Source organism: Limulus polyphemus, unplaced genomic scaffold (assembly GCF_000517525.1).
Source record: "Limulus polyphemus unplaced genomic scaffold, Limulus_polyphemus-2.1.2 Scaffold1583, whole genome shotgun sequence".
In the NCBI taxonomy this organism is placed as follows: Eukaryota; Metazoa; Arthropoda; class Merostomata; order Xiphosura; family Limulidae; genus Limulus; species Limulus polyphemus.
The window spans coordinates 50,418-66,198 of record NW_013667193.1 but is presented as its reverse complement, the minus strand read 5'-3'; the positions used below and the strand labels follow the sequence as shown (position 1 = coordinate 66,198).

Sequence of the window (15,781 nt, the reverse complement as noted above, 5' to 3'; positions counted from 1 at the left end):
GCCCAACCAGATAGCTGAGGTCCGTACAACTCGGGTTGGGTAAGTTAAGGGTTAGGTGGTACCGTATATCCACATTGGGGTCTAGGCTATTGACAAATTTATATTATATATATATATATATATATACATATATATAAATACTTTTGATTGGATCCAATCTGTAGCCATAGAATGATGCATTTCACATCACCGGAATCACGACAAGAAAGTAAGCAATGCCAAAGTGGACAAACTTTCTCTTCCACCTGAAGAAGTCCAAAAGGCAACACCCCAGGCTCAGAATGATGGGATCGTGTATGCTGTACTCAACCAAAGGAACAAAACTCATCCAGTCTGGAATTATGAATATTCATCCTCACTCCCAAACTAAGAGGGCAAGGAGTATTCTGCTTGCCCCTGGAATTATAGAGGACGTGGAACCTGTGCTCAACCAAGGACCTAGGATGGGACCATTTCGCATTCGGAATTATGAGGAGATAGTAGAAATGAAACCAACATTGATCAAAAAGAAGGGCCATGCACCCCCAAACTGGATAACTTCGTGCCAAATCTGAACCAGAATTACGAGTAGGCTCCCGTGGAGGCTGGTGCCACTCCTACTGACATCTGGGGAAATCATCCAGGGCCCCCAACTTCACCCTCTTCTCCAGAGTGGAGGAACACACTCTGAAGCCTCTGTCCGTCACCCCAGCGACTGGAAACTGGGGGGTGGTAAGGACTCCCAAGCTCCACTAGTAGTCTGGGGGTTAATACGCATTGGGAAGTCCTGAAGTACAGTGCTCTGGAAACTGTGCAATAGGTGAACCAAGTTCCCTACATTTTAAAAAGCAAACCGATCTTAATTTATTCAACCTGAAAATCAGCAGGGACAGGCAGGACTTTAGCTTTACTCATGATAGTCCATAATAATAAGGTCATACCATCCGGTAGGTGCCTAGATGGTCTTATGGAACACCCCATTTTGAACAGAGCCTGCTGCAACCTGTAGTAATTATAGTGAAAGTAGTTGGTAGTGCAGAACTGAAAAGAGAAAGTCTACCTACCCGGGCAACACTCGCCATACAGAGGGATCCAATAAAAAATTAAGGAATCCAGGAAATAAAAGAATATATGATTGAGGAAAATACCTTTGGTTAAATGCTAACAGATGTGGTCAAAATAGCTACAGGGGGTAGTCGAAAACCCTCAGAAAAGAAAACTGCCAGATTATATAAGTACTGAGATAGGAAAATATTAGGAGTAATCCACATATCAGCCTACACAATATCTTCCAGATGGTAATTCAACCTGGCAGCTAATGACAGAGAAATGACGAATCTGGTGAGATGTGACACAAATGATTCTTCTCCTGTAATGCTAACCCATTATAGGTCATGTGAATCAATTTGCAAAGCCACCTTGTTAAGGTAATAGGTTATGGAAAATAGAAGGATGCGAAAAATGAACAAGCGATTCCTAGTACCTCGAAATGAGTTAGTACGAGTCAAATAACACTTGAGGGCCCCGACAGGACATAACAAACAATAAAGATCAAAGTGGTCATAAAGGTGAGAAATGGCTGGCAAATGAATTGGTGATAAAATATCTCTTCTCTTACCTGGTTGGCAGAGTCTTGGGAAAAAAAGATCTATTAAGGTAAAGCAGGACAAATGTGGAATGATAAAGAGTCCAATGCACATGGATTGCAAACAACAACAAAACTACAATTTAAGATAAGGGTGAAGCAAAGAATATAAAGCTAAGGGCTCAAAGAGAAGATGAGACAATGCATGTAAAACAACTGTAAAATCCCAATTCAGTAATTAAGAAGGTCATTTAGGCTGAAAAATACAAAAGGATCTGAGTAGACGTGACAGTACTAGGGATTCAAAAACTTCCAATATTTGGAACACTAAAAAATGTGGATAAGTATGTCTTATATAAAGCCACCATAGATGAAGCAAACACCTGGGTGAAGAATGTTTGATTGAGGTTGTCTCAACAGAGACTGTCAAAGTGGAAGAGGTAGAGGTGGACATTCCTACAGCTGCTGAAGAAGTGGAAACCACGTTTGAGCTGGTCAATATAGTGCAACCAAGAGAACTTGACAGGGAGTGGAACGAACCATAGTCAGAACCCAGGAGCAATAGCGAATCAGGAAAGACATACAGATGTAAACCTGTCCAGTCCTGACTGAACGCATCTACTGGCAATGCTTGAGGATGAGGTATCAGAGACCAAACAACTGCAGTTGAGAATTCCAATGGGATTGACCCTTTCTACTGTCCTTGTGACTAACAACTCTCTTATTGCATGGGAATGACACTTACTAGCCGTGGATCTGTTGGAGGTGAAAAGGTAACAAGTTGTGCAGATAATGGTGGATGTGACATATATTGAATGACCAAACCTTAAGCCAGAACATGAAGTACCCATGGATTCTCTGGTGAAAGTACTACAGATGTCCAGAAAGTGAGGTAATCATGCACCAACTGCTCCCCTGCCCATGGGATAGTCACCAATGCCATTGTCGTTGGTCCACCCAAGCTGAAGATCCTTGAAAATACAGATGGACTTTATTATGGGAACCAATAAACCTGGGAACCGAAGAAGAGGATCAGGAAACACTATGAGCTGACACTCCCAATTAGCACCAGAAGGGCAAAAAGTCAACGATCATAAAGAAAAATTTATATGTAAATTCATGATTCTAACATCTCAGAAACTCAGGCAAACAACAAGAGATGGAAAAAAAAAAGGAGCTTCCAGTAGCTCCCTGAGGGCAGAAAACGGTAAACAAACACTTTATAAAAAGTGTCACTACCCAATAAATTCTAACCAACCAACCAACCAAAAAACCAACAGAAGAAAACAATCTGTCTGAGGAAGACATCGGCAAAATCTCAATTCATCCTCAAATTGCTGAAGGGAATGTTGATAGGCTTCAAACAAAAGTTAGATCGAAGATAAATACCTCAGGACAGTTGTGAGAGTAAGAAGAATCAGAGAAAACTGTGAACTGTTTAAAGTGATCACAGATTCCAATCTAAATCCCCACAGGTCCAAAAAGAGCTCCATCCATTGAGAATCTAAATATACCTCCTCCTGGTGGTGATAAGCCAAAGTATGTTTTCCCGATAAACTTGGGGGAGAAGGCATAGCTATCCCATCATGAAACTGAGTGGCAAATCTCCCATCATGATCAGCAATATCAGGAAGAGGAGGAAAAACCAAGTAAACACTTCCCATCCTTTCTGCCAACAAAGAAAGAATAAAGTCAAGTGCAATAGGAGAGACCCCCAAAACCTCACAAACTTGAGTAACCAAATGAAGGAAAAGAGGCTGTAGGTGGCTGATCAAAATGATCCTCTGTTGAGGCCAACCTAGTAGAAGAATGAGCCAGAAAAAACAAGTCTAAATTTTCCCTAACTGGTCCCGGGTCATTTGTAAAAGCCACCTCAGAACCCTCCGAAGATACACCTTCAGTTCGCATATATGTCTCCATATCGCAACGGATCATATCACGGACAACTTCAACTGAGGGTGACCCCTCCCCCCTGGCTGTTGACAAACATCAGATAGCAGAGGTGAAAGAGAAAAGGTCTGGTAGGCCTCCATAGTAGAAACATTAACTTCAGAATTCATACCAGTCGGTACAGTTTTTTTTTGTCAATATAATTTATAAATATAAATGATAAGATAACAGTAGAAATGCCAACCACGTCCAAATTCACAACAAAAATTGTGAATAATCACAATACTCCTGTTTATAGAAATCAGAGATTACATTATCTGAATAAGGTGCATATATACAGTACCTAGATAGAGGGCACATTGAAGTTGAAAATTTTGCAAATTAGAATTTGCCAAGAGCAATCGAGTGGGGTATGAAAGACTGAAGCAAGCATTTTCCATGCTTAAATTGGCAAAGAGTGGAACCCCACAGATCAAGAAATAGCTATAGTGTCAGCAGAGGTAAGCATGTTTTGGAAATGCAAAGATATAATTTACTTGTTATCTTGTGGTATGCATCTAGTAATATTTTCACACAGAAGCACTGGACGTAGATAAATTAAAATGTCATTACAAATTCAGCTAGTGAGTGTTCCAATTAACAATAAAAGTATATCTAAGTGTCAGCTTTATGGGTGGACCCCATGGGTACTGCAAAAGCTTCATATATCTATTAAAGAAAAATAATAGAACTATTCCACAAGGTCTTTTTATAACTAGAGGTATTAATATGAATAAACTGTTGCTAATTATTTAACAGAAAAACCTTCATTTACATATTACATACAATACATAAGATCATCAGGAGTAATTTTAATATTTCTTGTCAGATTGGATGCAACAGCCAGAGCAAAAAATTTATAAATATAAAACTTTTATAACAACTTACTCCCTTATAACACATTTTTTTCTCTACTAATTTTTCAATACTCATCATAAACTGTGTAGAATTTTTAAGAGGGTAATGAAACAATAATGTTCCAAAAACTATTCAAGTTATTTAATTTTCATCTCTTTTTATCTCATCTACTATTTACGTGAAACAGATAAGGTTTTAGTATTTAACATTAAAATGATTGAAAAAGAAAGCAAAACAATATCAAGGACTGACAAGTTTAAAACCAAGCTAAAAATAAGCAAAAAAAAATTACACTATAATTTAGACTTATTTCTCATAATCTTCTTCGACAATCGATTATGGATTCCTAATTAGAAGTGTGTGAAATTAGCGTCAAAGGTCTTTCTTTTGTCTGCTACAAGTATAATCTAAATTTGCACAATACCGAGAAAATAGTTTCACACACATATGGTATCCATATTTGCTTCTTACTTTAATTCTCCATGTGATAAGTTTTGTTGTTTTTTCACCTCATCTGTTGTTTGCACAGAAACATACAAGGTTTTAGGATGTATACTTTGATATTTTACACCACTGCTAGAACTAATATATAATGAAAATATGGATAAAAAATACACACACACAGAGAATGAAAACTTACTACTGTTTGCTGGAATCGGAGAATCACGAGCGGGATAACAGTTCATATCAATCTGTACTCCATCTAACATTATAAACAAAGTACTAGAACTTCGACTAGTTTTTCCACTGACCTTGAGATCTAATGTCAGAGTCACATGGTCCACTGTATCAAGCAGAAATGTCATTTCAATTTTTTGAGACGATATAAATGCCACATTTTACAATAAGCTCAATACTTATCTATAATTTAGATATATACTTTAATCAACAAGTCTTAAACAACAGTTGTCTTCTAAATATTAAAACAACAATGATACTCTGCATCAATCTTATTCTCATACTTAATAATGAATGTTTAATTTTCATCTCTTTTCATGGAGTGAGTTAGTTTTTGCTTCTTTATTAATATTACTTTGTTTTATGAAGCAGGTCAACTTGTATCGGAATATTTCATTTTATGTTTTTTTTATAACTGGTGTTATTAATTTTAGTGATATATCACTTTTTGGGATGCAACGTTTAAAATTAAAATTTCTTTGTCAAAGAATACTATCATCTGATCCTTTACAAATCCAATACATTTCTATAGTTTTGTTTAAAACTAATAATGAGTCGTCATGGTTTTGAATCTTTCTCCCTTCTTTGCTGCCAACTTGAAGCTTCTTTCTTGCACATGTATATGCTGAGGCAAAAGTCATTATCAGCTCAAGAACAAATTTCAATATGAAAACTTAAATTCAGAAAAAAAATTATTATGGCCATCTGTGGAATCCTGTATTAATTCATGTTGCGTGTTTGTGAATTTGTTTTTCTATGAACTCCTCTTACAAGTTTGGAGCTAGCAGGACAAAACATAGCAGTTTGACTTGGAGTGGACCAGCAGGTGTCCTTATTTATATGACACAGTTCCCCTACCTTATTTATTTGGGGAACCAAGGAAGGCTAAAATGCAACTGAAAGGTCACAAAGTATGATGAGTCTAGGAGTAGGTTTGCAGGGTCACTAAGCTTAAATCTGGCCTCGGTCACCTTCATAATCCCAGGATTGCCATTTCTGGAACTGTGTTCATATTATCATTCAAGCTAGAGAGACCAAATCTGGCACAAATGCTCAGATACTATAGGCAGGTACCCTAACAAGAGATTCTTCAAGTATGCATCCCCATCCTTGGGGTAGCTATAGAAGTAACTGAGAATAATGAAGGAGCTTGATCAAAACACCGAGGCTTCTGTGAATCACGAGGAGGCCTTTGAACCCTACAGCAGAGCAAGAGTATATTTACAAAATTTCCTAATTAACAGTTCCTGAAAAATAAAGAAATGTGGTAGACATTACTGGAAAGAATAGCAAAGTTTATGGAAAATTTATGAACAGTAAACAGTAATTACTCTATCTTGCTATTGAGTAAGAAGATTCTGTTATTGTTGGTTGCAGAAGTTCTGATATGTTGCTAATAGATATTACTCAGGTATCTATTAAATAAAACCCAGAGATACTGCACAACATCACCTTGAATAGATAGTCTTGTTGCTTTGTTTCTTTTTCTAATTCCTGCTTCTTCAAGCTTGATAAGTATTCAGGCTTATTTAAGTAACTGTTGTTAAGACACGGTTAAAACCAAAGAGCTTTTGGAGAAACATCCTGAAAATTCCTGGGTTACCGTGATCTGTTAACAACTTCCAACCCATGTCATTTTCATGTATCGTGAATGTTAAGACAGTTCCATGCTCTAAGTGCTGTTCATCATATATTACATCAATTAAGAAAAAACAAAAAATTTTATATCTATTCGCATATAATTTGCTTGAACATCTTATGTACAAGTCTCTTTGTAGTGTTGGAAAACAATCATGCTTTTTTTTAATACACAGATTTAACAAAAAAGTCACTCCTTTAGTTAAAAATTTAAATCATGATCATAGTTCTTGTATTTTATCAGAGTGCAAAATGAACTAGATGTAGATCAATCTATATTTGGATTTCAGAAATTGAGAGCATTAATATCAAATCAAGGTTGCAATGGCACATCATGGTTTATTTGTTATCTAAGCCTAGATAGTACTGGGATTGCAAGAATCCACAGAATTACACTATTGGAAGCTGCACATCCACTGCAGTATCGATACTAAACATACAGCTTTATACAACTTAGATCTCCAGTTTTCAAGTTTCAGTCGATACAGCTATAACCTATACCTAGATTTTCTGATTGACATTATAATACCTGCATTGTTTTATTGCTATTAGTGTTAGGATATGTCTAGGCCTATACACAGTATAACACAATTAATACTACTAATAATAATAATGTATATGTGTATTATATCATTGTAGAGACTAAGCTAGGTTTGAAAGCAACATGCACAACCTACTGACTACATACACTAATAAACAAAGCATATATATGCTGTTTCAATATAAGTTATAAGTAGGTCCCACATGACTTTAATAACACTAGCAATGGCCAAGGTAGGCTACTTAACACAGTACAGAATTTCAATAACATTAATTTTCTATACACGTGAATTCAAATCCATGTCAAATAATGGTTTGTTTGGCAGTAGAAATCAACCAAATGATCGACAAATTAATAGCTATTTTAATCACAAGAAACCCTGCAATTGCAATAGTTTCATGCTACAAAATCATTAACTCGTAGTAAAAAAAATACAAAACGTTGGTTTACATTCCGAGTATATTCCTCTTTATACTAGCCATAAATGACAATGTTATTTTATCCAATACAAGAAGCATTTGTCAACAGGAATTCATTATTTTCATGCTTTGTTTATATAGTGACTTCAAAATTAAAACATTTTATCAAAACCAATAAAAAAGCTATTAATCATCCTGTGATTGTCTTCACCAGCAATAATAATTCAATATAAGAGAAAGCAGTTTTTAATGAGCATTAAATCTATGTACCTTACACCATGGACAACTGGGATGTACCAAAATTAGGGGAATCCCTGTTTCTCTTGTATGTATAATAGCAGCACATGGTTTGGCACTTTTTTTTTCATACATGTTATCAACATTATTTTATTTCTACATAAAGTTACTGCTTAATCAATTAGCTTACATCATGTCACATTACCCATGATCCTTTCTTATCCATTTTAGAACTTAAAGCCACCTGAATGTCATTTGATTCATAATATGGCAAATATGTAAAACCCAGTACACCAAAAATGCAGTGTTCAAATACAGTACAACATCTAACATCCCAACATGACCAACACACCACAACCAACACTTATTATTAATCAGAAACTCCAGAAGAATATTTTAGTTTTACAGCTTTACAGAAGAATCAGAGTCAATTTGGGTTATATAGACTAAAAGACCAGAATCACTGCACTCTTCATATCATAACTACAGATTAGATGTTATAGCAGGTTAATAGTTGATAGTAAGACTATAGATCAGACTCAGTGCACTCTGCATACCATTACTACAGATTATTGCAGGTTAATAGACGATGGTAAGACTATAGACCAGACTCAGTGCACTCTGCATACCATTACTACAGATTATAGCAGGTTAATAGACAATGGTAAAATCAAAATGTATTCCAAACAAAATCTACAGAATTTCCAGACCAAGTCACAACAAAAAACACGAAGGCACACCACACTGGGGAATGTGAATGGATACAGACATGGCTTGCTGCTTGTGTAGTCTGTATCATGCCACAACCTGCTGGACAAAAAGAAATGTAACAAATAACCCCAGGTCACAGAGTTGAAAGCCACATCAAATCACACCCACTGTCAGCTGTTAAAATTATTTTGGCCATTAATTGAAACTACTTTGTCAAAAAAAACTAGTCAAATATGCCTAACAGGCTGTGTTCTAACAGTTATAGGGTAAACTTACATACAGAATTGTCAATAGTTTACATGATCTGAAAATGAAGGGAAAAGGGAAAACCTAGAACATCAAGACACGGGACCTCAACAAGAAGTTCATTCTCTTAAAGCACCATATTCCTCAAACCACAGTCTATGCTTCATGAAATATGAAAAAAGGTTAGAAAAATCCAAGTCAATTCACTTTAACACGCATCAGAAATAAAACCATGTATAAATATAAAAAACAAAAACAAATGCTTCTTAAATAATTAACTACATATCAATTAGATAACAGTCACAAAATAATTAGAGCCAAAAAGTTACAACATTCTGAAGTCATCCAACTTTCCTCTGGCATAATCTAGTATAAGGATTAAAACCACATTTATGGTTGCTTATCTATAGTTGATCAATATTCTCTGGTAATAAAGTGACCAAAAAAGGTACTATACAATAGCAACAAGGCCTCATAAGAGAAAATGTCAAATACAGTGAGCAAAATAATTTAGTTTATTGATGACAAGGTTTCTGCATATTAGGGGCTTTGAAAAATGCTATTGCAAACTATTGCTTATCTATAGTTGATCAATATTCTCTGGTAATAAAGTGACCAAAAAAAGGTACTATACAATAGCAACAAGGCCTCATAAGAGAAAATGTCAAATACAGTGAGCAAAATAATTTAGTTTATTGATGACAAGGTTTCTGCATATTAGGGGCTTTGAAAAATAATGACTTTTAATGACTTTTCAGAGCCATAATTACAGACTTTTTAATGAAACAGACAGAATTACTTTATCACAATAAAGTTATTTTTCTGATTGGTTCACCACATTTACAGAAGTGTGCACATATGTCCATCAGTTTGAAGGGCTGAACATGTTAAGCTTTCTGCTGAAATAAACATGGCAGACAGTAGCAGTGTTTGTTAAATATCTTTGCATGAAGAGCTTCCTTCTTTAGCATATAAAAAATGGTTTGGTGGTTGTAATCCTCTCTCTCTCTTGCAAGCTGTGTACCATCAAACAACAATTTTAGCAGATTGATGCACCAGACCAAGTTCTCTCCATTTAGGCTTTACTGGCTTTGATAGAATATTTTTTCAAATTAGGAAGCAGTAACCAATAGTACTAAAATTTTATAAAATCCACTCACAAATTATTCAAGCACCTCACTAAGGTTCTAACAATCCTATAAAGACATAAGAAAAAGAAAAGGGAAGAATATGGGATTGATACACAATCATTCCACATTAGAAATTTAATAAACTTTCCAAAGAAAGAATGAACAGGTGCTGACTAAGAAACTTGTTAGTGCTGGAACATATGAGACCAATCTCTTCTCTGAGATAACCATTGATAATCAGTTAGAATCCTAAAATGTCATATTATCTTGTAAATAGGGATGTCTGCTTTCTCAGAATCATAAATGGAGAGGAAAAGGACAAAAAAAATTGTTCAAATCATAAGCTTTGGGTCCATAATAAAATTTGCATCAAATGTAGAAGTGTGTCTACAAGAGAAGAGATGTCAATCTCAATCACAGATTGCTTCTTATGAAAGTTTCAGTTGATAATAATAAAAACTAGAATACTGTAATTTAGAGAATATAAAGTAATGTTGAAAAAGGATAACATTTATTTTATACTTTAGAAAAATATTAGTGCCAAACAAAAGAGATTGTCTGTCTCTCCAGGACTTGATAGTGGTTTAGAAACATGGACTACAATTAAACCTGAATTAAAAAAAAAGACAAACTTATGAACAGTGCTCTTTGTCAAGCAACTGTTGAAATTTGACATACATTTAAGATATAAAAAAATAATTATACCATTTTTAATTACAAAACAATCTTACTTTGTCCCAACTTAACCGACAGACTTTGTATTTTTAAATAATATAGTGTATACCAACTGAAAATATTCTTGTGTACATATTTCATTCTTTTTTACTAAATCAAGTATAGATATATTATGAATGTGTGATATAGGATTTCAGCCAATCATAATGATATACTGTTGTTCTGTGAAGTGGTGCCTCCAATATATTATTATATAGTGAGTAGTTTCTGATATCTTGGGTGAAAAAACTGTCTAAAATAACTTAAAATTAATGTACAACAAGCTACAAAGATAAATTTCTGTTTAATAAAATATTAGGATTTATATAAAAATCACACTAGTGTTTCTTTAAATCAAAAGTCAAACCTTTTCCATCCAAGGTCAAAGCCCTTTAGAGATCAATTAATTAATTTAAAAAATAAAGAATGATACAAAAAGTATTTATCAGCACTCACATCGTCCTCCATATGTAGCAAGTACATTGTGAAGATCAAGAACACACTCTCCAAGCACTCCATTTCTGATCAAGGACCCATGATTGTATATTCTGAAGTGAAGCTTGGAATATGGACTAACCAGTCTAAAAACCAAGAAACAATGATCACATTTATCATATGTTAGTGTAAAATACAATATACAAAATAAAACTTTCTAGAAGTTAGAAATGCAAATTTTAATTATAAAATACACAAGCATATTAAGCTCAAGGACTAAATAAAGCTAAGTATCACATAGAGCAGAAAAATTATTTGTAGGAGAAAGATAAAAGCAGAACTGTTTATGAGTTGACAGTTTTTCTTTCTAATCAATATCATCTAAACATTAAAATATGACTGTTATTTAATATCTATCATAACTAAAAGTATTTTTACTTCATTAATAGTTTGGCATGAGCATGTGATACCTTGTATTCTTATGAATATCAGTTAAGCCACTTATAAGTTAGGTCCCGAGCCATTAGAGCACAAGATTTTACTTAAGAAAGGAATTTCAAGAAACAGGATTAAAAGATTACAGACTGACAACCCACTAAGAACAAATAAAGTCTATCCCTGATAAAAAAGAAAGTTCAGAATAAATGAGCAATGATCTAAGTCTATTCCACAGCAAACAAGAATACTAAAAACAAAAGAGCAATCTATCTCAACTACTTTCACTGCAAGTGTCTTCAACACTATGATGTTTTCATAGTTCAGCAAGTCTTATGTTCAGAACTTACAAGAATTGTCACTTGTCCAAAATAAACAAAAATGTAATTAAATTAAGTGTTAAAACTAATCTTGTCACTTCATCAATGAATACATACTAAATTGTCTAGATAATGTAACAAAAAAGCATAATTTAAAATATATTTTTTTTATCTCACATAAAAGCATTTTATTTCCTTTTCTGTTAGTTTGCCAATTATCTCCCAACATTTCAGAGGTTTGTCAGCAATACTACAATCAATTTAATCAAGTTTTTACTATTGTTAAATCAACATTACTGACTAAAAAAAATCACTGGTATTTTAAAAAATCACATTTTGGTGACAATTCACATTTATCTTTGCATATTAGAGGTATTGGGGAGTTTCATTCTTTAACAGTAACAGTGGGTTGAGTTCTTTAAACCTATTTGATGAGTTTTTCCATATTACAGAACTAGTATGTTACATTGTTACAATAATCTTAGTAGTTTTACAGAAGGTCCAGTCCCACTACACGTAAATTACGAAGAATGTATCTGAATTCAGTACAACTATTAGATACAAACAATCTAAAATGTAAGCATACATTGCAAACTGTTCTTCCCATTTTGGAGTAGTGGTGCTTTTCTGATACTCTGTCTTAACAGGAATACCACCATCCACAACAAGTTCCACGTAAGGATCAGGTTTAAATAAAATGCCAGATGAGTGAAGCTTGGCTGATACAACTAATAAAAAAAAAGACATTTATTGACCAAGACAATAAATGAGTATAGTATCTCCCAAAAAACAACTGCTGAAAGAAATTACTCACAAGTATAAATAATCTTGAAAAATGTTGATTTCAGCATAATGAAACAAAGTAAAAGTTCAATATAAAATGTTCATATTATAACCAGTTATCTTACTATCAAATTACTCTTACGTTTGATAAATGCCTTAATGATTGGACTCCACATGATCAGCTTTTGTCTTAGGAAAAATCACCTTATAGAGATAATACAGCCATAAATTTTCCTTTTTTTTTCTAAAGTATAATCTTTCAAGACTTATCACACAAGTTATTTTCTTTTCATCTTGACCAGAAGTCACATTCACCCTTTGCTACTTTTCACATGTAAATCTGCTCAAAGCTATATCATGCTGAAGCACCTAATACTAATAAAGCAGGTTATAAAATAGTTAGCAAAGCACATTTCCTCACTGTAGTTGTTACTTGGGGGTTTCTTGGTACAAAATAACTAAGGTCACGTGTGTTAAGTGTGGTGTATAAAATGTGTATCAAGCAGGCAGTAGCACTGTATGTAGGGATGGCTCAGATTGTTCATGGAAATGGTATTTTAAATATCTCCTCTATGGGTCATCAGAAATTTACAATAACACACATTGTTTCCTATTATAACAGTATTTATGTAATAACTGAGTCACAAGTTCTGAGAATCTATAAATGCCATATCGATCAGAGTAAAAAGTTTGAATTTCTTGTTCTTCTGTTTCTTTTTTATTACATAACTCAAAAACCAAAACAATGGTGTCAATGGAATATGTGCTTTAATAAGTATTATCAACTAGTTGTAATTAAAAAAGCAACCATAATTCTAGTGTAGATGATGTTATCATTACCCCTTGAAGTTAGCTTTCTTACAGAAATTTGTTGTTTCTTTAAAAAGCTTAAGTACAGGGTGAAACAGAAATTACCAGCCAATAATAGATAAACAGTAAATATTACAGTTGGAACCTCATTGAATTTAGAACTTGGTTATAAACACAACCTTCCTATGTCTATTGAAACACTGCATTAAAAAAAAAGCAAACAAGAAAAAAACCTTTCAAAGGAGGAAGTAAATATAGAAATGGCTAAAATCAATCCTTCAAAAACAATGCAAACAAGATAGTAGGGGTGGCATTTGCAATACATTTGCTATGAAAATACATTAATTGTTCATAGTCAATTAAAATTAGCACTATAAAACAGTAATAAACTTAATATAAACCAGAAACAACATAATAAATTTTAAACTCAAAATTATGCCTCTGTTATAATTCCTTGTTGTTGTCCTTAAGTCATACTATCTTGTTTGCATTGTTTTTGAAGGATTGATATTAGCCATCATTACATTTACTTCCTTTTTTGAAGTATTTTCCTTACTTGTAATAAATTAAATCAAGTAATGGAATAAAAGTAGTACAATGGTAAAACAATTGGAAAGAGTCAATGGTTAAAACGTTTTTTATTGAATTTCACTCAAAGCCACATGAGGGCTATCTGCAATAGCTGCCCTAATTTTCATATGCTGGACTACAGGGAAAGCAACTAGTCAACACTACCAATTCTTGGGGGTTCTCTTGTCACACCACAGAGTAGTATTTTACAATCACTATTACAATGTAGCCATGGCCCCAACTGGCAGAGCACAGTTGTTTTTTTTGTTTTTGTTTTTTGGTGGTTATGGGGCACATATACCAATGAACCTCAGATCTACAGTCTGGCACATAGTGCCACACTTAGCTCAAATAGTAAAAACTTAAATTATATAATAAAATTAAAAACAATGTAAAATTGTACAGTTTAAATATTAACAATAAAACTGTCAAAAGCAAAAGTCAAAGAATCTATAGAAATATGATTAAAACACTACCACTGTTAACCCTTTTGTTACTTGCTTGGTTGATTAGATGTTCATGACCCCAAAGTAACCATCAGAGGTTTTAAACTACAACTTCTAATATGTTTTGTGCATCTTCATGAAATTTGGCAAACTTTCAGTAAACATGTCTTTTGTACACAAATATTTAGATTTTTTTAACTTAAGTATTTTTATTAAAAATTTGTCTGACTATAAGGAGTCACAGTGTTGTCTGCTCTGAGTGCAGAGTGATTTTGCATGTTAGGATTAAAAATACTCTTATCTAAAAATCATGAATTTTCATTTGCATAATCTCAAACTTCCAAAATATATATCAAAAGTTTTTTCAGTAAAACTTTATATTTTATCTGTTTTCTTCTCTACCCTACATTAATATCCATTCAGTCAATTTGACCAACCTTGTAACCACCACAAAAAAATAGGAAATAAATCCAAATTACTCTTTCTTTCTAGAATGACTGTTTATTTTAACATGAAACTACAGTTAATAATCCTAAATAGCTTAAATCTCATAACAGTAAACATCTACTTATATTTAAATTTATTGTTTTATTTCCCTTTGGACAATGTCTAACTAATAATTCCACCACACAAGTTCTAAGACGCTCACCGATTGTGTAGCTCATGTTACCATATAAAATTACACACTGTATTTGCCAGTGTATAAGATCATAGTTATGCTGTATTGAGCTGCTTGTAACATTTGAAGAGCATAATAAAACCACACTTATACTACACTATATAATTCTTACTTAAATAATGCACCTGAAAATGTAGAATAGTAATATGCACAAAATAAACAATGCCTTATAAATATTATAATTTTTGTGGCTTTCTAACTATACAATAAGAGCCTTTATTAATTCAGCTAAGCTTGTTAATATGAATATCATAAGAAAACATTTCAAACTGTATGCAAAATAGACAATTCTGTGTAGAGAAAACAATATAATACACCATTGATAGATTAAAACTTTGGCTTTCTACTGGTTACAAGTAATATAAATTTGGAAATTTGTGAAAAAGGTGTGGCAAGTTCATCTGATTTTGTAGTTTTTGGCTCTGTAAACAAATAAGATTGAAGGCTATAAATATTATGCTTTGCCTGACTAATGTCTATATTATAATGAGTAATATGCATTAAATTCCTAACTTTATGGAGGGATGGTAAATAAATTAGAGAAGAGGGAAGATCTAAAGAGCAAATTCCACAATTCTCACACTAAGGGGAGATTGGGGATTTTAAAAAATATCCCTTACAAAATTAAGAAATTAAAA

At 33.4% G+C, this 15,781-nt stretch overlaps 1 protein-coding gene across 2 annotated transcripts in view; it reads right to left on the bottom strand.

The window, feature by feature from the left end:
* Nucleotides 1-15,781, bottom strand: part of LOC106464188 (NEDD4-like E3 ubiquitin-protein ligase WWP1) — a 67,423-nt gene that overhangs the window by 38,778 nt on the left and 12,864 nt on the right. For both annotated transcript variants that reach the window (XM_013924313.2, XM_022391888.1), the window contains exons 4-6: nucleotides 12,442-12,583; nucleotides 11,122-11,246; nucleotides 4,992-5,135 (exon numbers count right to left, since the gene is read on the bottom strand). In XM_013924313.2, coding sequence (XP_013779767.1) covers nucleotides 4,992-5,135; nucleotides 11,122-11,246; nucleotides 12,442-12,583 — 411 coding nt within the window. The remainder of the gene's footprint in view (nucleotides 1-4,991; nucleotides 5,136-11,121; nucleotides 11,247-12,441; nucleotides 12,584-15,781) is intronic.